The sequence below is a fragment of the Neovison vison genome, chromosome 3 (genome assembly GCF_020171115.1).
Source record: "Neovison vison isolate M4711 chromosome 3, ASM_NN_V1, whole genome shotgun sequence".
NCBI classification, from domain to species: Eukaryota; Metazoa; Chordata; class Mammalia; order Carnivora; family Mustelidae; genus Neogale; species Neogale vison.
In genome coordinates this window covers 36,391,543-36,418,849 of record NC_058093.1, presented here as the reverse complement: position 1 = coordinate 36,418,849, position 27,307 = coordinate 36,391,543, and the positions used below count along the sequence as shown (strand labels likewise).

At 35.4% G+C, this 27,307-nt stretch overlaps 1 protein-coding gene across 9 annotated transcripts in view; it reads right to left on the bottom strand.

Annotated features, from left to right (window-relative positions):
- Nucleotides 1-27,307, bottom strand: part of MFF (mitochondrial fission factor) — a 31,731-nt gene that overhangs the window by 1,959 nt on the left and 2,465 nt on the right. Inside the window, exons 2-11 of one of the 9 annotated variants that reach the window (XM_044241732.1) lie at nucleotides 26,451-26,562; nucleotides 25,508-25,685; nucleotides 24,404-24,624; nucleotides 23,293-23,462; nucleotides 17,255-17,343; nucleotides 14,632-14,706; nucleotides 10,086-10,244; nucleotides 6,687-6,719; nucleotides 5,057-5,116; nucleotides 2,105-2,189 (exon numbers count right to left, since the gene is read on the bottom strand). In XM_044241732.1, the coding sequence (XP_044097667.1) occupies nucleotides 2,105-2,189; nucleotides 5,057-5,116; nucleotides 6,687-6,719; nucleotides 10,086-10,244; nucleotides 14,632-14,706; nucleotides 17,255-17,343; nucleotides 23,293-23,462; nucleotides 24,404-24,624; nucleotides 25,508-25,545 (930 nt within the window). In that variant the 5' untranslated portion in view covers nucleotides 25,546-25,685; nucleotides 26,451-26,562. The remainder of the gene's footprint in view (nucleotides 1-2,104; nucleotides 2,190-5,056; nucleotides 5,117-6,686; nucleotides 6,720-10,085; nucleotides 10,245-14,631; nucleotides 14,707-17,254; nucleotides 17,344-23,292; nucleotides 23,463-24,403; nucleotides 24,625-25,507; nucleotides 25,686-26,450; nucleotides 26,563-27,307) is intronic. The other 8 variants (XM_044241733.1, XM_044241734.1, XM_044241735.1 and 5 more) reach the window with 8 other exon arrangements.

Sequence of the window (27,307 nt, the reverse complement as noted above, 5' to 3'; positions counted from 1 at the left end):
TTGATCAGTGCTGAGCAGTTGACTTTTCTCCCAGAGCCAATTCAGTTAAAAAAAGAAAAGAAAAAAAGGAGTGTGTAAAGACTACCTTCTTCCAACCATTTGTAATGAGAAGTGCTTATTTGGTCCCAGGGGATATAAAGTTCTTACACTAAGCAATCCACTTTATTGCCAATGAAAATAATTGGCATTGATCTTGAGTCATTTAAATATTTTCATCTGGGCTCATCTGCGAAGTATCAATACCAAGGCAGCTTTTGAATATTCCACTCTGATCATGGATTACATTTTGCGTCTTGGAGCCAGATGGCCCATGAGTCCCTTGTCCCTAGACTAGACTCAGTGAAGCAAAACTTGGTGGGTCCTTGGCAACAGGGCAAGGACAGCTGCAGAAGCATAGTTTCCAATGTCGCCAGGGTCACAAATGTGAATTATGCAGAATCTCCTTGGGACTCCGTTTTGTTACTGATCTCAGAAACTCATAGTTTCCCAGCTGGCTTTCTACTACTTTTAAATTCTCAAAAAATGTGTGTGACTTGTTTATAATGACTGTATATTTGTCCTCTACTCATTCACCTCTAAGCTAAGGATTGAGAAGATGTTAAAACTTTGGGGCTCTTATTACACTTTCAGGAAGGCAAGCTTGTTGGTGTAATGGTGAATTCAATGACAAATGCCAAAGAAATGCCCTTCCTTCAATAGGCAAGGTATAAATCAGTATAAGAAAATATGTACAAACTTATAATACAGCATTCTTTTTTTTTTTTTCTTTTAAAGATTTTATTTATTTATTTGTCATAGAGAGAGAAGCGAGAATAAGCACAGGCAGACAGAGTGGCAGGCAGAGGTAGAGGGAGAAGCAGGCTCCCTGCCAAGCAAGGAGCCCAATGTGGGACTCAATCCCAGGACGCTGGGATCATGACCTGAGCCAAAGGCAGCCGCTTAACCAACTGAGCCACCCAGGCGTCCCCAGCATTCTTTTTTTTGAGAAAGATTATATTTATTTATTTGACAGAGGGAGAGAGAGAGAGATCACAATTAGGCAGGCAGAGAGAAAGATGGGGAAGCAGGCTCAGCAGGGAGCCTGATGCAGGGCTCGATCCCAGGACTCTGATATCATGACCCGAGCTGAAGGCAGGCGCTTAACCCACTGAGCCACCCAGGCACCCCAGCATTCTTTGTTTTAATAAGTGAGACTCAAACTAGAGTATTATTTCCTTCATATGCGCCTTTTATTATATTAAATATTTAAAATGATATTTATTCTTATGCTAAAATATTTAGTTTCTTCATCTTAGAAATACTTTATTCATTCACTCCTCCTCTACATCTACTTGACACAGACACAATTACAACACTGAGCCCGCCTTCCTCACATGTGTGTGTCTGTGTGATTCTAGAGGCTGAGGCACTCATAGTAATAATGTGTGTATGCAACTATAGTTCCAATATAGGACTTTTCATAGAACACAAGAACTGTGTTTATAAGGACACTGTGCAAAATGGAAGCAGTGATTTCCAAAATGGAATTCTCAGAGTAACACAGGTTCCCAAAGTGACTGTTACAAATTTCAAAAGTCAAACAAGCAATTTATGACTATACCAATTTGCTAAAATGCCAAGATTCTTTGTTATTGACCAGAATTATACCAATCCATCCTGGTAATACTGTTTTATGCTGACCAAAACATGTAAATGGTGGTTTACCATATCTTTAATCAAAATGGAAAAGGCAGGGCCTCTAGGTGGCTCAGATGGTTAAGCGTCTCCCTCAGTCAATTAACCTCAGGTCATGATCTCAGGGTCATGAGATCGGGCTCTGCATCGTCTCTGGCCTCAGCAAGGAGTCTGCTAAAGTTTCTCTCTCCCATGCCATCCACCCCATGCTTGCTGTCACTTGCTCGCGCTCTCTCTAAAACAAATAAATAAATAAATCTTTTTTTTTTAAATGGAAAAATCAATTATGGCTTATTAAACAGCATGATACATAAAATATTTTAGTTCATGGGTTCCACAGGAGAGAAAATGATAACATCTTAAAAACTTATCATTTAAAGTATTGCATGACTATAATTTAGGATTATATCTTATCTGGTACATTAAATACCTGTCGTCTTAATGAAGCTGCATCTACAACAGTCATGTCGTCTGAAGTTCCTTCAATTGTTGTATCTATATGTGACATGCCATGCCTAGCAGATGAGAAACAAAAGTACATTTTAGTATTAGAATAGAATTAAGAGTATCTGGTAAGTCATATCATGTGTTTGGTAATATTCAAAGAACTGTTCAAAAGACTGATATTTCACAATATGAATTACTAAAATACCTTACCATCTGAATTGGTACCAACAAAAGAAACCAGAGGAAAAAGCAAAAGTATTTTGAGCAATGACTTAAGAGCTGCCACTCTAGGATATAACAATGCGTAATTCTTCCACAAACTCATGTCTTTATGTACTTCCACAGGAGTCCCTGCTGAGACTCCCTGGCAGGGAACACAAAGTAAATGAACTCTAGCTAAAAAAAAGAAAAAAAAAAGAAAAAAAAAAGACAGATATCTTTTTTTCTTATTTCTCCTCCTCTTCTTATTACCTTTTCTCTTGCCATTTCTACCCTTTATTTACTTGTTATTACCTATCTCGACTGGTCTCCCACAGAAGGAATTATAAAATCGCCTGAGTACATCCTGTTACTATGTTCAGATCCAGAATTGGTTCAATGATAAATCATTAAGAGGCTGTGTATAAAATAATACTGGAAAGCCACTAAGAACAACTCCAGAGAAAGCACATTAAGAAATACTTCTTTTTGCAAATACAGTTACTTTTAAAAGAGCACTACTTTTTAAATGCATGACAATAAATCTCTAAGAAACAAATACACACAAATGCTGTTCTTCCCCTTTGCCTGGATTTCCACTTCTTAAGCTTATTTTAATTAATGGCTTAACGGAGATATAATTTACATACCATAGAGTTCACCTCACATGCTTATATTCTCACTATTTTAATCCTGTATGGTTATTTCAGTACAAAGGCATAGTAACTTTCCTGAATGAGCAGAATATAAACAAACTGAATTAAAAAGTAATGTTTTTGTAATCCACAGAGAGTTGACACATGGATCATATATTCTAATCTTTCTAGCAAGTCTCCATTACAAAAACCACATTACCACACAAAGGGGTATGAGGAGAATTACAGTTTCATCCAGACATGTTAAAGACAAGTATATTCAGAAAATCCTTTGGTTTCATATGCTGTTGAAACTTTAATAAAGTAGGTGAAACAGAATTTTTATTTTATAATTTTCCAGTGTGCTCCCAGCCAGTGTCCTTATCCTGAACACAGAATGTTCACTATAGGTGTAGGTGATAACTACAGGTGCTCCAGTTTCAAGGACAGATGGTGTGCACTGACTCTAGATAATATAGAACAATCTCTGAACGTTCCTTTTATTGCGAAAGGAACTTGCTTTCCCATTTAACCGCTCCTTTCTTCACTATAGGAGTAAATATTCTGAAGACTGAGAGCAACTGCATCAGTGAGGTGAGCTGAGAAAGCAGATGTTGGGACTATGGGTTTATATAAATATCGGAGTTCATTATTCTTTTAAATATTAATACAGAATCATTAAAAGATTAGAGGAGAAAACAGGAGTTGAAGATTCCTTTTCTTTATACCTGGTCTTCAAAATAAAACTTTTCTATTTCCCCGAGATTATTCTATGAGAAATAAGCTGGGGAGGGGGAAAAAAAAAAAAAAAAAAAAAAGCAATGGCTTCAAAGGCAAAGGGACCTAGGCTGAACATAGAGAAGGAAGTGTAAGTGACAGGGATTACTCAACTTAAATCTTGAACTAAGGTGTTAAACATCTGTAAAGGAAATCTTTATTTGCAAAGAAATCTAAGGACATGGCCAAAGGCTTTAACTCAAGGTACAACCGAAAAAAAAAAAAAATTACTTTAAGGTGTGTCTTAAACTATAAGCTGTATTTATCAGAACTAAAAACTAAGGAATGTTAAGTCAGATCACAGACTTAAAGTTCTTTCACAGAAAGAGAAAAGGATCACAAAATTAAGTTCTAACTTCTGGGAAATATTCAAGGGTAAACTTAACAATGGATTGAATTAATACTGTGAAAGAAACCAGTCAGCAGAGTAGTAAGGGACCACTAAGGAACTTGGTTTCAATTCCTCTAAGCTAAATTCAGTATTATTAAGAAGCTGATGTTTCCCTCTTCTCTTGCCAGATTTCTCTCATCGTAGAAATGATGCTGACAGTTTTAAATCTACTGCAACAGAACATACATTTCTGCTTAAAATAAGCAAAATTATCTCTGAAAAAAATGACAGTAATGGTATTTGTGAACACCAACCAAATTTCTTTTCCCCAGAAGACGGGAAATAGGGATCTAGGTACCTTAGAACCCTAAGGATTCCCATGTGTCATTCTATCTCTCCTCGTGCATGACAAGAAGAAATAATTACTATGGCTAAGAAGTATGTCTGAAAGAGCTAAAAGAGCAAAAATAAGAGGGAAAAGCTTAAATTAACAATGACAAAAACTCTTCAAACTAAATTTCTTTTTTAAACATTGAACTTCCTAGACTGTGAATGCTGATTTCCCCCAATTTAAGGTGACCCCTTACACAAAGGTTTCTCCATACGCTGCAAGTGACACTACAAACAATTAACAACTAAAAAGGAAATGGTAGACAGAACCCTGGGCAACACTTAAAATGAAGCACATAAAACAAGATTTGAGATGACTTTTTCTGTGTTTCAGCATGATCGTCTATAAGCTCCTAAAACTATATTTAAATATCTCAGATGTTCCCAAGACACCATAATTGTCAAGCATTTTTCTTCATCTTGTAGTAGACAGAGGTCATGAATGACTAGGCTTGCTGTTCTCAGAGAAAAGCAGGTTGTACTAACAGAAGAAATCTGTAGAAGTTCAAGCTACAATATAAAGGCCTACTACATGCATTATGTCCTGCAAAATACAATTTCAGTCAACTATTTACCCTGATAATTACAAAGTCTCAAAATTTACCTGACGTTGTCATGATGAGGATTAGAAGTGGCGGCAGCAGACCCACCACGCAACACAGGTCTAAGGCAGGTTTTTGCGGGAGAAGGCACAAGACAGAATCAGGAAACAGAGAAGTAATAAAATAAAAGCAAAAACAAGACAAAAAAGTGTCAAATAGGATTATATTGTATGTTGCGATACAATATAATATCTCTCAAATACTTTTAAAAATCTTTGTATTACATGGCCTCCATTTTGATTTTCATAAATTTAACGTTTCACCTTGGGTTAAAAAACAAAAGGAATAGATCTTGTGTGACAAGATAGCACGCACATTAAAAAAATTTTCTTTGGTGCCTATTATTTTAATTTATGAAATTCAAGACAGAGAACAACCCTGTTTAAAAGGTCTAATTTCTCTTTTCTAGTTGGAAAAAGAAAATCACCAGCCACTTTGGAAGCATGTCAACAACCGGTTAGTAGCACCTGCATGATCATGGTTGCTCGTTTGGTTAACGACAGCCCTGTCTCAAAAACTGAACATTTCAAGTAATTCCCATTTCCCACAGTTCCTTCCCTCCCACCTCAATCATTTGATTTACACCCGATATCTCAATTTTGCTGTGTCTCATTCAAACCTCAGCCCTCGAGAGCAGAGCTGCTAGCCTTGGTTCTGGAGCTGAGACAGTCCCAAACACAGGCTCTGAGGGCCACGCTAGGGCTAATGACAGAAGTACAACCGAATGTGGGAGTCTCATCTTGAGACAACCAGGAGTGACATACAGGGCAGCTGGGAATGAAGACTTAAGGTGCACTGGAAAACTTTGTGGGGATTTTCATGTTTTAGTATGTACTTTGGTTCTAGAGGACAGTTAGTTCTCTACCTAGGTAAGCAGAGTAACCTTTTCACTAAATTTCATCTTTAAAAATCAGAAAACAAAAGCTCTCTGTGGTTGCTGGTCAAGTCCCCAAAAAGTAATCAGCAACATTTACCAGCCAGAGAAAGGAGGCTGAACTATAGGGTCCTTATAAGGATTTTAAGAATTATTACCTTCTATTTTAAATGTCTCATTCTCTAAGTATTGATGAGGTCTTTGCCTGTATTGAAGTATCAAGGCAATACTTAATTATGGTAAACATTTAATACCAAATGAACTAGATTTTTCTGTAAGTTGGTACAGCTGCAGAATTTTGGCTATAATACAGTACAAATCATTGTTTTCTGTTGAGTTAATTCATACAAGGAAATATTAATGTTTAGCCTGTACTTTCCTAAAGGCATTATTGGTGCTTTAAGAAATTTCTGGGGCTCAGAGGATAAGAGATTCAGAGACTGTTGGGGGAGACATGTTAGACTTCTACCGTGCTGGGTAAATAAAGAAGTGAGAAATCACATATACTTGGAACAGGCTTTTGAATTGTCCCATCCTACTCATATATTCACTCTGTGGCATAGGAAAACTTACTTCACTACAGTCCTGTGGTACACTGATAGGAGAATCGTCAACTAAATGAAGCCCCTGCTGGGTGTTACCTAAAGCTCTTCTTAAAAAATTCACACTGGTATGTTCAAATGGATCTGCCATATTCAACATATTCCACCACAGAGATTTCCCTTTTATAATGCAGAGCCAGAAAATAATACAGTTACCTTTCACAACGTATTTCATTTTGTCTTCTCACACTGGCAATTGACACATATAATATAAAAGTAAATTAGACAGGTATTTGGCAAAGTTAGAAACTTCATTCAAGTACCACTTTCTACCATAAGTATGATTTAATACATTAAAAAAATCTTTTTAAGTTTGATGTTTGACAATAATTTTTTGTAATTTAAGCAGCAAAAGGGAGAGATCCAAGGCTCTCCAAGTTCTCGCATTAACTTGTATATTAACATTTTTAGTAACTAAATGCTCTGACTTAATAAAGTATGTGTTTCTTCACTAAAAAAAACAGACACCACTATGGTGAATAAACAGTAATATATTTATATGCATACTTGCAAAAATATCAATTATTAAAACAATGGTTTCGTATTCTATTCGAAGCTAATATAATCTGCTTGAGAAAAACTATATAAAAATAATCAAGTTCCTTCTAAAAATAACACTTAAACATGCTAAGGATGACTAATCTGTTGATATTTAAATAATGGTCTTACATGAGAATTAAGTTTCTTTTTTAAAATGTTAATATTTTGCTTTAGAGAATGAGATATGGAGTTCTAGCAGATGTCAGGAGACATGGACATCTCCTGGTCAGCCAAGGACTAAATCATATCAGTATAACAGCATTTAAATTTTTAATAATCAATTTTCCAAATGCACAGCACTGACCTGTGTAAATAAACTTTTCTAATATGAATAAAGGATTTAGCTTTGTCTCCATGTGGAGCTTGGTTTTAGATCAAGGAAGTTCCCATAAGAAGGGAAAACAAAAATATAGTACATAAACCTTTCCACAGTGTTCCCTGAAGTGTCAACTAAAAATTGTTCTTCCATCAAGCAACTGTGAATCCATATTTTTTAATGATAATAAAGCAGGCAGGACGTTTTTTTTCTTTCTTCCTGCCAAATAATTCTAGCTTAATTTAACTGTACCTAATGTGAGGACAGAAGACCAAAGATAGGATATTGCATTAGCATAACCACCAAGAATAATAAAATAGGAAAGAAAAAATGATATACAGAGCAAGGAACATAAAAGCACTTAAAACTTTATAAGCAATATTGTTTTAATAATCATGCAAATAGAACATTATCCAAATTTCACATTCCTACTTCTTATATCTGCAAAATCATGCCAGACAGTTCCCTTATAGAAATAAAAATTGATTTGGTACTTACAATTCTGATTAAATCTTGCTCTACATTTAGATCATAAGAAATTTAAATACAATATGAAAAAAAAAAGAAAAAAAAGGAACCCTTTCAATAATGAAAGCATTCAGTAAGACTAATAGAATCTAACCATTTAGGCTCCAAGGTAACAACTAATGGTATGTATCCAGGAGCAAAGAATTATTAATACAATTACTTTATGAATTAAAAAAAATCTCTTTTAAGTGAACAAGAAGAGATCTTTCCTTTTCAGAGAATGGATTTTAAAGCCATCAATTCATTACAATTAAAAAATGAAGAAAACTTCATTTAGGGCTCAAAACAGGTTTTCATAATAAAAGAATACAAAGTAAATTCTACATTAGTAAGATTTCTGATTTTGTATTTCTTAACTTGAAGCAAAATTCTTTTCCATGATGGAAAAGGACTGTTTTGTGAAGTCGTAATTATTTAATCTATATCAAATTCATAAATATCTTCCTCATTCAGATATTTTCAGTGTAACAGTATTTGATATGACATAATTTGACCTCATAATCTGGTCTAAGGACCTACTGTAATTAAACAGTGAAAGAGGATACCTGATGAAGAATAAAGCTATTTCAAGGTGGGAGAAGAAAACAGGCCTTTGAGAAGATCAGTTCCTAAGTGCCAGGTACTTTATATTCAGTATCGTTTGAAAGCATCGGCCATGACCCTAAATTGAGGCCATCATTACCTATATCTTAAATAAAGATGGTGGAGGGTGGGGAGGAAGAGTCCTCACAAGAATCTAGAAAACTAGGTAATATTATTCTTACCCCTCTATCTCTTTTTGGAATAGATGAAGAAAATGAGGCCCAAAGAAGCTAAGTAATTTGTCCAAGGCCCTCATGTAGCTAGTTGTTCAGTGGGGCGGATCGTGATGAATCTGACTGGCCCCTGAATCCATGCTCTTTCTTCTGAACCGTGCTTCTTCTTATAGGATGCAAATACTCTAAGACAGTCCTCCAAACCCGTGGGGAGGGAAATGCAGATGTATACACACATGCATACATATACATGAATGCACATATACATACACGCATATATAATTTTTCCTTGCTATGAACTTTCTGTGTTAAGCTCTTTCTGATGCAGCTTTAAGTTCTGGGGCCCAAATGGATAGCACTGCATTAACTCTGGGAAGGCTTAGAAACACCAGTTGATGGTACTGACAAGTGTTCATGAAGTACGGTAAAACCTCTGAGGCTTGTGTGAGGTTCAAAAGCACTCACCAAGAAAGTTTGTTCAGAGTGAGCCATAAGACATATCAACTCCTAAGGTACAAAACAAGGTTTCCTGGAAGGGCCAGCTGAACTTACTGGGCATTCTTCAAAAGTTAAGTCTTCTAAAATGACCATAAAAATTCAAACAGTGACTCACAGAGTCATGACATAAAATGTTTGGAGTTGAAAAGAAACTGCCTATACCTCTCCCACACTATGCCAAAAAGCTCCCCAAATTTTATCTTTTAAAAATACTATATAGTAAAGAATCAAGGGCAAAAAGAAAAAAAAATCTATATCTATATCTATATCTATATCTATATCTGAAATATAGGCAAAAAAGAATTTAGCAGGTCCAAGTATACTACTCATGATTTCACTTGGGGATGTTCAAAAGTGAGGGAAGTTATCAACACTGAAAAATATCAGTATTATCAAAAAGATAATAGCACTTGAGGTTTTCAGTACAGGCCTAGAAATCCGTAGCTAAGAGGAAAGTAAAAGAGTGTCCTGGCAGCTACACTGATACTGTCTTCTCAGATTTGCTGCATTAATCCAACCATATTAGTATCATAATTGATTCGATCAAAAGACTTACTAAAGAAAATCAGTGTGCTTCAGTCCAACATCCTACACAGTCCAACAGTAGGCCTCTGCATATTCCAATGGAGTCAAGTACTTAGGAGAGGTCAACGAAACCTTCGAAAAAAATCATCATACTTCGTGTATATAGTTATTAACTGAATACTCTCCCTGACTAAAGAGAAGCTAACAGAATCTTGTAAAATGTGAATTTTGGACAATAATTCCAAATTAAAAGAAAGCAAAGCAAGTTGTTTTAAACCACTGCATCTTGGAAAGAGACAGGTGCAAACACAAAAGGAAGACACCACAGTCCACCAACAAGGAGCCAAAAAAAATATGCATTACAGCTAGCAAGAGTCACTGATGGCCAATCACCTGCGATTTTCATCCAGCACATCCAAGATCTGCTGGTAAGCCCTACGGGTGGAAGACTGGATAAGCGACAAAATGCCTCGAGCAGAGGAAAGATTAGCTCCGTCTTCAGGTAACATTTGGGGAGGACAGACCCGAACCTGTTGTGGCGATGGTGTCACACTGTTTACACAGCACAGCAAATGAAGAGAAAAACACTCAAGTCAGATATTTATAAAACTTAAGCTGATCAGTTTCCCCAAACACTTAATATTTTAAGGATTATCTTAGTTTTCTTATCCCTTTTCCCACCCTTCACTTTCCCCTATGAAAACAGTCAAACCAAACAGGTTAATAAACATATTAAATTGTTTTAAAAAAACAGCTACAATGCAACATCTGTGACTGTGTAGCCTTACGCATCAAATTAAACAAACCGAATATGAAAAAACAACTTTGGAGCAGGAAGAGAACTATAGCAAGCAGCAGTGGGTTCAACCCTGAGCTTTGGAGAAGCAGCATTCATTACTCGATGTATGTAATCCGATCCAGTCAATCAAACCTCTAACAACCAGCACTGCACTGTGACTTATGGATGGTGAGAAGATTAAGACAGAGAGTTCTAGTATACAGGTGTCAGAGTTCAAACACGTGAATCAAAATGATTCCATGAAAATGCCATTGCAAATACTTCACAAAGACAAGGAAGCAAGCTGAGTTTACGATGTGTAAATTAAAAATGATTTAAAGTTTCACAAAGCTGTAACAAAAAAGCATTTTGATAGCTTAATTATATTAAAGCATATGGTCTCTAGCTAAATGACTAAAACATAAAACTACTCCCAATTCTGTGCAGAGAGTGAACAGAGAGGCAAGAGAGTTCTTAAATTATCCAGATGGATGTTAAACAACCATTTCTGGGCTTCTTGGTGACATAATCTTAATCATTCTTTCCTGTGTAAGCTGAGAGTCACAATTTCTTTGGCTCCATTGCCAGTGCTTCATAAAAGCTGAACATATTTGAATGAAGCAATTTTACAGTTCTAACATAAACTCTGGAGCTTGGTGTATTTTCAGAGAGCAGTTTAATGTTAGGGCATGATCAGTTGTGTGAGGTATTTAAGTGATACCAGGACTTGGCCATCTGGTTTGTTACATTAAGAGGCTTTGTTGCAATAAAAGGACCATGACCCTGGAAGTGGGCTCAAAGCTTTTTCTCAGTGTCAGTGCAAAAACGCCTTAGGCTAAAACTCATCCTTGTGTACTTCATCCTAAAGAATCAAAGTGGAACAGACAGTGAACAACTGAAAAGAGAAAAATCTTTCATTTTGACTTGTGTAATCTTTTCTAACTCAACATGCATTTTGTTTGGAAACCACAACATAAGTGGGATCATTTTTGAAAGGACAGCTGACATCTAATATTGTTCCCGGAGTCCCCAGAACATTAAAAACAAAATCCACAATTTTGTAACTTTGAAAGTCTTGATGATTCAAAGCGAGAAGTATTATAAATAAGAAAGCCATGTTTTCCAAAGACTATTTAGAAGAAAAAAATCTAAGCTATAACTTCGCATATTGAGAAATTAATTTATCAGGGCTAATTCACCACAGGAATTTGGCCTGTTGTTGTCAAGATAAATGCAAAATTTTGGGTGCTCATGGATAATTACCCTAAATGTCTGTCCAGAGATTCTATAATATATATAAGCCAATTTATCAACTGACCCATGATACATGGCCAAACCCATATTAAGCATCCAAGAAGAGTAAATCTGGGATACAAAGTCTAGGTACTAGCCTTGTACTCAGCCCTCTCTTTAGGGAGGAAAGGGAAAACCCAAGCTTCTTGCTCTTTGTGAGAGAGCAGACTGAATTCATGTTAGAAAAGTGTCACCAGAAGCTGGAATAAGAAGGTCAGTTCTATAACTATAAACAAACAATCCAACTTAACACTCTCTTGATAGAGCTGGCAACAAACTTGGCTTTACTTAAATTGTAAAAGACTCACCAATACAATATTCTGATATAATTGAAGTTTTTTTGTCTTTGCATTTTGGGGTTTAAATCAAACATCTGGCACATCATTCTGCATCAGTAAATACATTAGCTAAACACTAATATATTAAAGACTATAATAATTAATATTTAGAATTATAATCTTGGAGCAACAATGTCAATAAACCAAATCCAAATTCATGACAGAAGTTTGACGGATTTTTGTCCACTAAAAATTACAGAAGGGTTACTTCCTTTGAGAGAAATAACTTCGTCAGAAACAAGTAAAAGGAACTATTTATTTAACATTCTAAAAGTACAAGTATCTCCTATCTGTACACAGGAAATCAGGTGGCCATTTATAAATTAGTCAAGGAAAAACAGAATAACTGCAAAGAATTCTTAGGAAGGAATGCACAGAAGGTTGAGTTTGAAAACAGTCTATAAGATCTCTGCTGATTCTAAGATTCTATGCATGATGATATGAAAATTGGAATATGATAACAAATGAAAAAAGCCTACATGATCTTCAACTATAACTTAATAAGAAAAAACATTTATCTAGAAGGATAAAAGATGAAATTAAGTCCTTATCAATATTAGTAAAGACATTTATTTCATCAAAGACCAAAATCAAAAGCATATTTGGATTTCTGGTTGTTTCTCAAAAGAAGTTAAAGTTCCAAAGATTAGTAAGAACTTTAACTTACTTTTCAGTATTTATTTGATAATCCTTCATAAACACCAAATATAGAACAGGAACTATTTTTAAAACTGCTAACCACTTCGGGCAGTATATGTATAGATAAAATGTCCTTGACTAACATTTCCATCTATAGTTGAACCAAATGATTAAATTACAAATGACTAAAATTATCATAATTAGAATAAATACTTTAGCAATTTTTTTTTCTTTTTAAAGCTTTAAGTGGTCTTGCAGGTGTTTTTTTTATGAATAAATTTAAGAACAACAACAACAAAAAAGCAAGCCCATTTTAGCAATCAGCCTGACTGTCATCAACTGTGGAAGGAAACAGTGTTTAGGTTTTTTATCTCTGTCTACTCTGTCCACACACAACCCAGGTGTACTGACTTTAGTTTTGACAAGCCAATTATTGTGAAAAGCAAAAAAGTAAACATATTGCCAAGGCACTGGGATTATTAGAGCAAATGTTATAATATTAGTAATTAAATAGAAATGTACTTTGATAATAAATTGATCCAAGTAACGTTATAAAACAGCAAAAGGTCTTTATCTTTTTCTTTTACAAAAGATTAGGAAATTTTGAAGAAAGTGCTCATGTTTACTGTTATCATTTCATCAGTAATAGATCTACCTCATGCTTATATGAAATCTTACTACATGAATGATAAGTAAACAACACTAGCCAATGTGAGAATTAAAATTTAAATGAAAATTTATTTGGCACAACTATGTCGTTATTAAAAGATCAGTCCAAAGTCAAATACCTCTTTCCCCAAGGGTTTTCACAGGACCAATGTTTCTCAAACTGTGAGGGTATAACCTCTTTGCTGAGGCTCCAACCTCTTCCAAAAACAGTAAAAGTAAAATCATGAAAAGGGGGAGAAAAAATTTTCATGGAAACACAAATTTTGTACCATTTTTCTTGAAAACATTTAAATTTTAATTATTTATTTGACAGAGATAGAGACACACAGATAGAGAGAGAGGGACAGACAGAGAGCTTAAGCAGGGGGAGCTGCAGGCAGAGGGAGGGGGTGAAGCAGGCTCTCCACAGAGCAGGGAGCCTGATGTGGGGCTCGATCCCAGGACCTTGGGATCATGACCTGAGCTGAAGGCAGATGCTTAACCAACCACCCAGGTGCCCCATTTCTCTTGAAATTTTAAATAGGAAACCTTAATTTTTTGCCACTATCTGAGGCAATTCCCTGGTTCCTAGAAGCATATTAAGAGAAAAATCAACTTCTGTGGCTCAAGAACTGCCGCGGCTATTAAATTCCTATAGAGTGGGCTAAAATATCCCCACAAGAGGTCAGTCACTCCCACACCTTGTTCTATCCCACTTACAGAAAGAATTGGTTTAAATGATCTCAAAACATTCTTCTAAGCATTTTAATCTATGGAATTAAAAAAAAAACATCTTAATGACAAATCACTCTTAAATCCCATTCTCCTTCTGGATGAAAATAAGGAAAGAAAAGATAGTGTGCTAAAATTGAAAAAAAGACTGGGATTACCCGAACCTGGTTAAGTTGAATCTATAGAGAACTAATATACCAACCAAAGCAAAATAAAGGAAATAAAAAAGGATGCATGGTCCTTATGTGCAAATTATTCTATTTTACTTTACTGCTACACTCCAAATCATACATAACTTCCTTAATTGATCTAGCTCTTTTTTTCTTTTTTTTCTTAATGAAGTGTATATTGACAATTTGAGAAATCCTAAAACCCAGGTACTGAAAAGCCAAACAGTAAGAGCATTAGGGTATTATACGATGATAATTACTTGGTGAAATATTAGTATAACATACGCCTGCAAAATTAAAACAACTCCTAGTTGTGAAAAGCAGAGCAGATAAAATCTTACGTGTACTCCGGTGCAGAAATCGACGCCTGGAACCTTGAAATTTTATTTCTTGGGGCAGAATCTGATCTGTGCCACCTTAAATAATAATTATGCTTCTTTTACATTCAGCTTTTATAACAGAAAGAAAAGCTAGATACAAGTCTACTGTTCAGAATTCATTTTTGTGTCAATAGTGGACAACAATCAATCCTACTAACTCTTGAAAGCAATTAAGAGAACAAAGGCCAGTGCTCTTGCTCTTCTGTCTGTATGTACTTCTACTCTTCAAGCCAAGGAATAAAGTAAAATGGAGGCAGGCAAAGGTTCATGCATAATGACACGGTTAATTTTACATTACAAAGAAGAGAGTAAAGTAGGTAAAGACAAAAAAGGTTTAGTAATTACATTAGTGGAAGTAAAATGCAGCTGTTTTACATCAACAATCTCTTCAATACTACATTACCAACACTGAATATATAACAGGGCTCATTATATAAAATTCTTCATGTTAACTACATGTAGATTCTTACAGATGAATTATAAATTTTAAAATTAATAATGGTAGGGGAAGAAAAAGCAAGGTTACATTATTAACAAAAAGATGGTTAAGTATCTTACCATGACATGGTAACATACAAAACATGAAAGTATGGTTAATGTAAATATGGTAATATAAGAATTTCATCGTGAAATGTATAGTTAAATATGCACGTTATTTTTGCCACCAAAAATTAAAACATGAGCTTTTCAGTTTTATTAAACAGCTAGAAAGTTACATTAAGAAAACTTAAACACAAAAAGAAAGAAAACTTAGTTAACTCTCTAATCTTCTCTGTTATGAGGAACTTAAGTTATTGGTAACTACAAAAACACCTATGAACTAATCATCTACTCTAAATTATACCTCTCTAGGCTGGTTTTCAAACATAGTAAAGCTGTTTCCTTTCTCTTCAACTCAACTATCAATAGTTACTTAAAAACCAAAAGTAATGCTATCCTAGAACAGTCCTGTTTTGCTCACTGGTGTGAAATTTCAAATTTATTAGAGACCTAAATAATAAGCCACATCTTCATATAACAGAAAAGTTTACTAGAAACCTTCGCTACCTTGTAAAATATTTCAAATAGAGAATAACAAAAGCCCTTTGGTATACACTTAATCATTCTGATAGGTACTAAATATCAAGAAGCTATCCTAGCCAGCAACTATGTAGCCTTTTTTTACCATTTGTGTAATATATCTGAAAATATTCTAGAAAAATGGATTTCATGGACCAGCTGATATCCCTGCCAACCAGGTATCTTCAGAGAAACATAACTGCCATAAAAAATTTCATATTGATGGTTGAACTTTTCAGGTACTTCCTGAAGGAGAAGATTTCACTATCTTTCTATATAACCCTTCAAAATAACTAGAACACTTCGGGAGACGTTTCAAGATTTTCCAAGAAATCAGAGCAGTTACAGTTCTCCTTTGCGCCTACTACAAAGAAGAGAGAGCCTAATCCCATCAAAGCCCCTCTGCATCCCTATATTCTTCAGTCAGGTCCAAACTAGAACTTGGTGTAGTTTTAACACAAATGGTATATTGTACTGTCCTGTACTTTAGTTGTATATACATTTAAGTGTTTTGCTTTTATCTAGATTTGCAAACTCTGAGAGAGATGCTCCATCCCCTGATTCTGTTATAGCTCCCAGAGAAGCTAACAGGATGGTTCATGATGAATGAATTCAAGAAAACTGACCCAAAATGGAATGAGGCAGATATATTAATTTACATAAACATTCTAAATCATCTATTTAGAAAAGCCACAATCACCAATAGATTTGAGACTTAAAATTCTGAAGAGATTTTAAAGGGATAGTTTATCTGTAAAAAACCATTAACTTTAAAGAAACAACAACAAAAAAAACATCTGCCTGATCTAAAACATCTTATAGTGGGGTAGCTTTAAGATCAGAGTATGATAATACAACCAAATGAAAACGTCTAAACAAACAGCCCTTTAAACAACATACTTGTATTTTTGGAAAATGAAATGGATCTAACAATTCAATGACTCACTCAGTAGGCAGAGAGCTAAACAATAATCCATGAAAAGTAAAACAATTCCACTTGCCTAAGCTACATGGTTTACCACGGCTCATTGGAAGCAGAGCTGGAAGGGCTAGTTCACAATCTGAAGACAAACTGAGTAACTTGAAAATAAAGACACTTGCTTAAAGTGTTTTCTTTTTTTCAATCTACATGCTAGATAAACATTTTTGAAGGCTGCACAGAACTGAGCACTTACATTTATCAATTTCTCTTAAGTATACTTAATAAACAATTCCCAAAATAAGTATCATACTTCTAGAATTCTGCCATCCACATTGAAGAGGATAATGCTACTGGAAAGTTCTCACAACATATTTTAAGGCTATAAAAATAACCGCAAAAATGTAAAATTGATGTAAATGTAAAACAGATTTCCAACACTTAAAAGCAAATCATTTACTTTTTTCTCGGGTTCTTAGGCACAAAACACATACTTTTTTCTTCTTTTAATATTTGGGAGTAAGAAAAAGAATTATTTAGAAATAGATGGGAGAATACATGGAGAAAACTAACAAAGGAGATTCACTACTCAGTGGTTCTACGCACATGGAGTCAGCTCTGACCAGCTGTCCGTTTTGGCGAACGGCATTTTCACTCATAGAGCGCTCCCTTTTTAGCCGGCCAACTGCACGGATCTGTGAAGCACAAAGAAAAAGAGGAATAGAAAATATTCTTAGTAGCCTAGTAGCTCCTTAGTATCAAAAGCAGCTTAACCCAAGGCTACTCACAAAATTTACAAAGAACAGAACCAATATTGCTGTCAAGCAGGAGTATAAAAGACAGGTTAAAAACAACAACAACAACAAAAACCCCTACCTATTATAATGCAGATAAACCTAGGAACGCTTCTTAACCTCCTGAAAAAACCACCTCTGGTTTCTATTTAAGTATCAATCTTACTTGGTACAATTATATTTTTATTTATTGTAATTAAAGGCATATATATATTATAGGAAATGGGACGTATTTGTATTACAAATAAATGTTCCAGGCTTCTGGGACTAAAGCAAATTCAAATTTGGTTGCATATTTGAAAACTAGACCCCCAAAAAAAAAAAAAAAAAAAAAGCCTTGGTACTAGCTAAAAGTTTTGGCATTCCAGAAATAGCCACACGCTCCCAACCCACATGCTCTTCTTACAGAATGTATCACTGACCTTCTCCATTAAAGGGATAGGATTTATGTTCCCTTCCTTTGAAACTGGGAGGGCTGGTGACTGCTGTGGAGGTGATGTAATGTGGCTTCTGAGACCAGGTCATACACAGCAATAAGACTTCTGCCTTTCTTCCCTAAACTGTTCATGTTTGGAACAATGGCACCAGGATGTGAAGATTACGAGGCACATGGAAAGGCCATGTGTAGGTGCACACCAGCAACTGTAGCTGAGGTCCCAGACAACAGCCAGTATCAACAGACACCTGAGTAAACCATCAGCTGATTGTAACTCGGGCTGTAGAGTCATCCAAAGTCATCCCTAGCTTTGAGACTTCCTAGCTTAGACCCAGGTATTGTAAAACAGAAACAAGCTTTCCTCATTATGCCAGCTGCAATTCTTCACACACAGAATCCAGGTCCATGAGCAAGATGGAATTTTGGTTTTTCCTTTTTAAGTTACTTAAGGTGGTTTAAATACAGAGCAATAGAACAATGATAAATCACTAACTTTCCTGTTTGTTTAGGTTTTTTTTGTTTTTGTTTTTAACTAGAAATCGCCATGGCAACTTCATGGTTTAAGAAAAAAAAAAAAGGTAAACTTTAATATAAAGGACAACTGGTATGTGAACCAAGGGACTTGAAAGTTAAGATTTTTAAAAATGCAAATCAGTGCCTACTGATGATTTTTTTAAAAACTTGAGAGTAGACAATCAGGTTACAAGCACCTTCAATGGAGAATAAATCCAGATTCTATGACAACAAAATTTAAAACCATACTATGCAGCACATAATTTCAGAGCATGGTTTAGATTTGGTTATGGGTTATGAACCATTTATCCACTTGAGCAAAAGGAAAAAAAAAAACACTTCTAGAGACAAAAAAGGAGTCAGTCTGAAGCCTACCGTAAGAGCTCTTTACAGTTAAACCAAAAATAAAAATTCCTTTAAAGCAGTATATATGTGTATATATATGTATACACACACATATATATAGGCGTTAAGTTATATACAACTTAAATATATATAACAATATATTGTTATACATGCATATATATGCAATATATATAGGTGATATATTTATTTCTGTATCTCTATCTCTATCTCTTAATACCACTTCAATCAAGTACACTTGATTCAGAGAGCAGTACTGGTCTGTGAGAATCCCTGCGATCCCTTGGTTCCATCTCCCTAGAGAACAGTTCTTCCATGCTGCAGGGATCAAGATGAATCCTCTACTAAATCAGAACCATTCTGGCTGTTGTGGTGTGAGAACTAAGATTAAGCAGGGCAGGCAGTGACAAGAGAAAACAAATTAGGTCTATGACTTCAACACAGCCTGGAAACTAGAGGATCCTAAGTCTGCTATTTTCACCATTTGAAATCTGATTTAAAGATAACTTCCCTGGAACACTAAGCCTGATACTACTGCCATACTGGAGGGAAAAAGCAACTTCAGACAAAAGCATACATTTGTCAGGGGCACCTGGGTGGCTCAGTTGGCTGAGTGACTGCTTCACGGGGAGTCTGCTTCTCTCTCTGACCTTCTCCCCTCTCACTCTCTCTGTCTCTCTCTCTCAAATAAATAAATAAAATCTTTAAAAAATATATACATTTGTCATGCCTTCTAATCCGACCAACTGGTATCCTGTAATACCAGTGCATGGACACAGCCTGAGGTGATAAGGAACACCATCTTTTAAATATTTCCACCCTTTAGTTCGGTCAAGGGGGTAGTTTTTTCAATCCAAGGTTTTTAAATGTCATTCAGAACCAACAAGCACTGGTTACCCATTTAAAAACTTGTGTTCTGGGGCGCCTGGGTGACTCAGCCCGTTAAGCAGCTTTCGGCTCAGATCATGATCCCAAGGTCCTGGGATCAAGCCCCACATCGGGCTCCCTGCTCAGTGGGGAGAATGCTTCTCCCTCTCCCACTCCCCCTGCTTGTGCTCGTTCTCTCTGTCAAACAAATAAATAAATAAAAATCAATAAATAAAAATAAAACTTGTATTCAGTTCTGAAGCTGAGAAAGTTTCCCAGCTTCAGGTAACTTCCTGCAGGCCTTAGGGTCTTCTGTGTCTGATAATAGGCTTAAAATTCCTCCCTCCGCATTTATATGGCCTAAGCGATGCTAAGAACACTAAGAACTGTCCTGATTTGGTTATTTTGCAGTTTCTTGCCCAGATCGGTTTATTACTTGGTTGCTTTTATTAGTTCCCTGCAGGGAGAATCATCAAGCGATGGTCATGTCCTAGAGTGACTTCCAAGTACAGATTAGGTATATTGAAAGGGTTCATCAACTTCCTCTCTACCAGCCAAGCCTCCAGATTTTATAAACCCTGTCTATGTGAGGCGATTATCTGCATCATGCTTTAAGCCTTCTTCATGGGTTCCCTTGGGTTCTTCAAGCCAGTTTAGGAATTTAAGTGCAGTTACTTTCTGCAAACTTATTGTATCAGACAACATTTTAGACAACAATTTCTACAGCCTTCTTCAGAAGCCACCTTCTTATAGTCTCCTTTCTTGCCATAGGCCAGTGGTTCTCAAGGGTGATTGTGCCCTCAAGGGGACATTTGGCAATGAATGGAAAGAATTTTTCTTTTATTTTTATTATGATGAACTACACATAACATAAAATTCACCATTTTAAACTATTATACAATAGTGTATTTGATTGTGTAACCATTGCCTCTACCTAGCTCCAGAACATTTTTATCACCCCAAAAGAAAATCCTATAATGATTAAGCAGTCATTCCCAATTCCCCTTTCCCTCAATCTGCGGGCAACCACTAATCTGCTTTCTGTTTCTATGGATTTGCCTATTGGATATTTCATGTAAGTGAAATCATAAAATATATGGCCTTTTCTGTCTGGCTTCTTTGATGTAGCATAATGTTTTCAAGGTTCATCCATGTTGTATAATGTGTAAGTACTTCATTCCTTATTATGACTGAATAATATTCCACCAATAATATTCCACCAATAACAGATACACATTTGGTATAACTATTCTTCAGTTGATGGACACTGGGATTATTTCCACCTTTTTTTAGCTATTAGAGTCATTTTTGATTTTCATGATTTGGAGGATTCCTCTGGCATTTAGTGCACAAGGATCAAGAATGCTGTTAAACACTCTATAATGCAAAAGGAGAGCTTTTCACCACAACAAAGAATTAGCAGGTCCAAAATGTCAACAGTGCCAAGGCTGAGAAACCTTGACATATGCACAAAAGGACTACTAAAGAGTCAATGATTCAGGGAATCTCTCTTGATAGGTTCTGACTAGGATCTGAGTGAATCATCAGAGCAGCACTCAGGGTCTTATTGGCCTCCTCTTTCAATCCATCTTCTAGAAGCTACTAGAACTCTGGTTCTTTTTCCTTTCTCCTCTAGTCAAGGGGCTGATTGTCTTCAAGGCTGCAGGACCCTTCCATGGACTTGAAGTACAGGTCATCATTTTTGCTTTCCTTTCAATAGGCGGTGGGTACTAATCTCTGAAACTCCTTTCTTGCATCTCAGGATTTGGCTCTTGCCACAGGAACTTAACTTTTATAACAATAGTATTTAAACATACAAGCTTTTAACATAAATTAGAACATGTGCTAAACACATTACATGCATTATTATAGTTATTCTCACAATAATCTTAAGTACTCTGCATTATTCTTATCTTTCTTTTAGAGATGAGCCTGAGAATTAATAAATAAGTGACCCAAGGTTATGTCATTAATAAGTAGCAAAACAGGCGTTCAGAATTAGGTCTCATTTTCAAACCAAGTTTTTCACTACGGTGCTATATACTTTGGGCATTTACCACATTTGACTAAATGTACTACTACTACTGCAGAAGTAAACCCCATAGGTCTACTGAGGGCAATCCCGGTAAACTTTTTTTCTTAAAAGTAATCACTCAAGAAAGTGCCTGACTTGTTTTCAATCAATTATTCTCACCAAGTAGGCAGTTAAGTTATCTAAAATAGTGGGAGCAGAAAGATCAAAAGGAAAACAAACTGGAAGAATATTAATAGGGAGGGTTTCTCCTCTGGTAGAATCCTCACTCCAAAACATTATTATCCACAGCAGTAATTTCCACTGGGAACTTTTGTGTAGGGGCTAGGAAGCAGGGCCTCTCACTGAAAGCACGCGGTGATACCTTTCATCTTGCAGACAATTCTATTACCTTGCATTATTCTTGGCTACTGAGAACTTTGTATCTTCTGTGTGTGGGTGTCTCTCCCTCATTCATGCCAGGATGCACGAACTCCATCTCACTACACAGGGTCTTACACAAAAGCTCAAAGAAAGTTTGTTAAATAAATACAATTCTACAAGTACTTCAATGCCTTTTCACCATGTGAACACTCAAATTTAGTGCTTTTCACCAAGCATATATCTAGAATGTACAAACTGGCAGCTCTATTATCTCATTACCTCAGCAAAAACTCCTAAGCTAAGAAAAGGCCTCCCCGGTACTAGGACACTGGACTCCTCTGGGTTGTATGGATACTTTACCCTCTTGGAAAGGACTAATATGAACAAATGACACACAGGCAGTTCTTCCATCAGTGAAAACATATGTTTGCATATTGTCTTATGCTAGCTTCATGACAACACAGAAGTTCAGTGTAAAAGCTGCAACTCTAAGTATCATCACAGAAAAGAAATTTTACAAAATTGGCTCTGGGGGCGCCTGGGTGGCTCAGTGGGTTAAGCCGCTGCCTTCGGCTCAGGTCATGATCCCAGCGTTCTGGGATCGAGTCCCGCATCGGGCTCTTTGCTCGGCAGGGAGCCTGCTTCCTCCTCTCTCTCTCTGCCTGCCTCTCTAACTACTTGTGATCTCTCTCTGTCAAATGGATAAATAAAATCTTTAAAAAAAAAAAAAAAAAACAAAATTGGCTCTGAATCCATGGGAGAGGCAACATCTGAACTTTGCTACTAACATCTCATTAGTCCAATCTGCCATATCTCAGTCAATAGGGCTATTCATGTTACAAGGTACATTAACTTAGTCAGGCTTTTTAGTAAGCTAGATTAGGTAGTATTAAGGAAAAAAAGAGCTTTCCTTGTCCTCTTTGCCAGACTTCTTTTGTAATAAAGTGACGTATTAATTTTCTATGCTAAACTTCCCAACTCTTTCAATATTGCTTAAGGTATAACTCCTAGCCATGAAACTTCTTCCATCTAGACCATGTGAATGTTAATGATTCCACAAAACTTCCATTTTCCTGAAACAGAACATTTAAACTTTAAAAAATAGCATAATATCTTAATTGGGTTATCTATGTAGCAGAATTTATGGCAAGCAATGGCCCATGTGGAAGGCTTTCATTACATATTGCTAATGTAGGAGTTACAGCTTTCAATCTTCTTTACCTTTTGCTTTTACCTATATTATTTCAAATTCACTTGACATTAAAACTGTACTTACTTCTTCATTTTGAGGGGTTGGAGGAGGTCTTTCTAAATCCAGAAAATCTAGTGGTCTTTCACTTAGCGTAAGTACACGAGGAGGTGTTTTTAGTGCCAGAGGTTTAAAGGGAGTTGACTGAATAAGGTCAAGATCTGCTGGTCTTGAAAACGGAATGTCTTCATTATTTCCTAGGAGTGTAAAAAAAAAAAAGGAAAGGCTTTGAAAAGACAGTGGTTTCATTAAAATGTATCTGCCACTACACATCCCCAGAATGACTAAAATTGAAGACTGACATTTCAAAGTGTTGGCAACGATGTGGTGCAATGGAAATTCTCATACACCACTGATGGGGACATAACAGGTACAATCAATTTCAAAAACAGCCTGACAGTTTTTCATAAAGTTAAATATAACTTATGGTATAATCTAGCAATTCTACTCCTAGATATATGAAAACACACATCCCTACAAGAACATGTACTTTATGAGGCTTTATTCCTAACAGCCCCAAACAGGAAACAACCCAAATCTTCATCAATAGATGAATTCAAAAACAAATTGTGGTATAGTCACATAGTGGAATACAACTCAGCAATAAAAGGGAATGAAAAACTGATACAAACAAGAACATGAAAGAACTTCAAAAAGCATCACACTAAGCAAAAGCCAGACCCAAGAGTATAAACTGTATCAGTCCATTTATATGAAACTCTATAAAAGATGAATCTAGTCTCTGGTTATAGAAAGGAGATTATGGTTGTATGGAATTTAGGGGGAGGAACTAAAGGAGATGGGGCACAAGGGAATATTTTAGGATAATGAAAATATTCTATATCTAGACTGTGTTGGAAGAGTATATGCATTTGTTAAAAAAGAGTATATGCATTTGTTAAAACTCATCAAACTTCACACTTAAAAATTACATGTATTTTATATATGTAAATTATGTATCAATTAGTTGAATTATTAGTAAACACTCTGAAATTTCAATTTTATTAAACTTTTTGAAAATAATGTAAAGTTTTATTTCCCATCCCCTTTTCTAAATATTTTGAAAAAACCAGAAATTTTCATAAAAATACAAAAAACAAAGATTTATCAGACAACTTTATAAACAAATGTAAAATACCTGCTACAACAATCCTTTCTGGAACCTGCATAATGACACTAGCATTTGGAACTCCTTCTTGGAATCCTTGTTCCAGGTCAGCATTTGGTGGTGCTACCTTTAATTTCTCCGGGACCCTCATTTGCTGACTAATACCTTCGGTGTATTCCATTTCATACTGAATTCGACTAATCTCCGCCATCTCAGCAGCAGTGGGAGAAGGAAAGGCTGCCCCACTCACTCTATGGGCAAAAATTTAAAGACAGGGGTGACCGTTAAAATGTCGGTCTTCTTCACATAGCAAAGTTAGAAGACAATACCTTGTAGGAAGCGCAAAAGGAGACTTCTTATTTGTATTGAACACGTACAAAGGGAAAGTAAAAGACTGAAGACAATGTTTTCCTCAACATAATGCCTTCTCATTTATCAGCTGAAATGGCACCCTGAGGATATTGGTTAAGAGCAAATTTTAAAAATATTGTGTAACTACAAGACAAATGGGCACACACATATACACTCTCCTCTCTGCATAGCTAGACATGGTGCTTATAAAAAATGAATGAAATAAAACTTAAATTCTGAGGGAAAGCTGCTAGGATTTTATAAAAATGAAATTAGGAATTGCGGTCATGCATGAGAAAAATAAAACCTTTTAATGATGAAAATCAAATTCATAAAGTAAATAAGGTTAATTCTAAATTTATTTTAAAAATGTAGTCCCCTGAAAAATCTAAGATACAAATTCAAACTTCTCTTACTGAATGTATACCTGGTTACTGAGATGCAATGAACACCAAATATAGAATATGTAGCAATAAACCCTTCCTGTATGCATTTGTTTCATGGGATTATAAGCTTCACATTAATCTGTATTTAGTATCATATTTACATGTATATTTTTAAAAAGCATGGCATGCCTTTAAGGGGAAAGACAGTACAAAAGCATGAATAACCTTCTAAATTAGAGAAGGATCCATGCTTCAGGAAAATGCAGAGGAAAGTTACCCCCAAATATAAAATGTTGAAAGAAGTGTAGAAGAGCATGGTTAGCCTATGGCAATCAGCTTTAAAGCCACTATCTCTCAAGCCTACAATATCAGCTCAACTGAATAAAATGTCACTGACCTTCCTAGTGGTGTGTCACTGCTTGTTCTTTTACTCATTTTTAATACAGTAAATACACGTCTAGAATAGCTATTAAGATACTGCTACCCTGTAGTTCAGTTTACTTTATACAACAATTCCCCTACAGATCTGAACTTTTTTGGAGGTGTACATAACAACACGGACACTGCTTTTCCAGCTGTAAAAAAGAAAGAATAAAGATCAGTATTTCAACAATTCATTTATTTAAAAAACCATGAATACAAGTAAATAGATATCTATTTCAAATTATCTTCTAAGACCTGATCTACAAAACCAGTTTTCAGATTTCTCCTAAACAGAGTTATTCTATACCTCAAAAATCATAAAGATGATTTTACACACAATCACTATTTTATGATTTTCCAAACAGGATAATCAAATGTATATAAAGTCAGAGTAAAAAAAATTTTTTTTGCCATAAGACTCCTTTTAATCATTATATTCTGAACAAGAAAGTCCTTTTCTTTTTTTAAGGCTTAAGTACAATAAAAATGAAGAAATCATGAAGAGAATATAAAGGGCAGAAGTAAATGTATTTGAGATACCTAAAAAACTGATGTTTGAGTAATGGTTTCTTTAAAAGGAAATGACTTCAAAAGCCAAATTACACTGAATTTTCAGCAAAAGATATTATATATAAATCAAGGGCAATAAAAAGTAAAGATGATATAAAGGTGAGTCACACCTGGGATATTTCCTAAACTCCATGTCAGAGATGTGTTACGACCCTTGAACCACCTAAATAAGATGCTTAGGAGAGTTCTGAGAGGTTGCTCAGAATGCTAAGCCCTGACAACTGGTTAGTTATGACTGCTAAATTGCCTCCTTTATTCTTTACCAAAATGTGTGAATTTTAAGGATCTGGCATGCAGATGGTTTAAATACTTAGAAAATAGAGCCAAAAGACAAAATTTTTACTCACAAATGTGTACCAACTACGGCTTGCAATTTGGCACTATCTGCTTCTGTGCTTCATATTAAATCCTTTAACTTGCTTCAATGTGCCTGTGCTGGATTTTGAGCCACTTTTGTCCCTACGGAAGAAAAACAGGAGCTAATTGAAAACCTACATGATACCAATATTAGGAATTCATTGCTGGAAATCCTCTAAATCACCAAAGACATACAAACTTACATTAAGAAACTAAAACAATAAAGAAAAAATTAACAAGCTTATTACCAATTTTAACCCACAGACAGGGCCCTATAAGCATTCATTAATTAATGCAAAATAAAATATAGAACTGCCATCATCTCTGATCTGTATTTAGAAAGATGTGACAGATGAAAAATACTTACTTTGACGGAACCATAATATTCATATGTATGTACATATATATCAAGGAGGAACAAATGCATTTTGGCTAAATTTTCACTCAGCTATTTTCATGCAATACTTAGTTTAATTTCGTATTTATTTCATTCACAACTTTCATTCAATATTTGAATTTGAACCAGTAATATATGCACATGTTACAAAGCACACCAGTAATATATGCACATGTTACAAAGTACACTGTTTTCAGAGAAAACAGTGTCCCACCAGACCGTATCCTATAGCGACCTAGGTCCCCACAGGCAATCCCTAATCTTTGTGCATCTTTCTAGAGGAGAAATTCTTCCAATACTTGTGTATAGATGAAGCACAATAAGAGCTTATATTCAGATATGATACTGAAAAGAGACATCTCAAAAGAATTATAGCCTTGGGACACTGTAAGTTGAAGTTCTATAATACACAAGGAACACATATAACCAGAACATTATCTCTCTGAAATG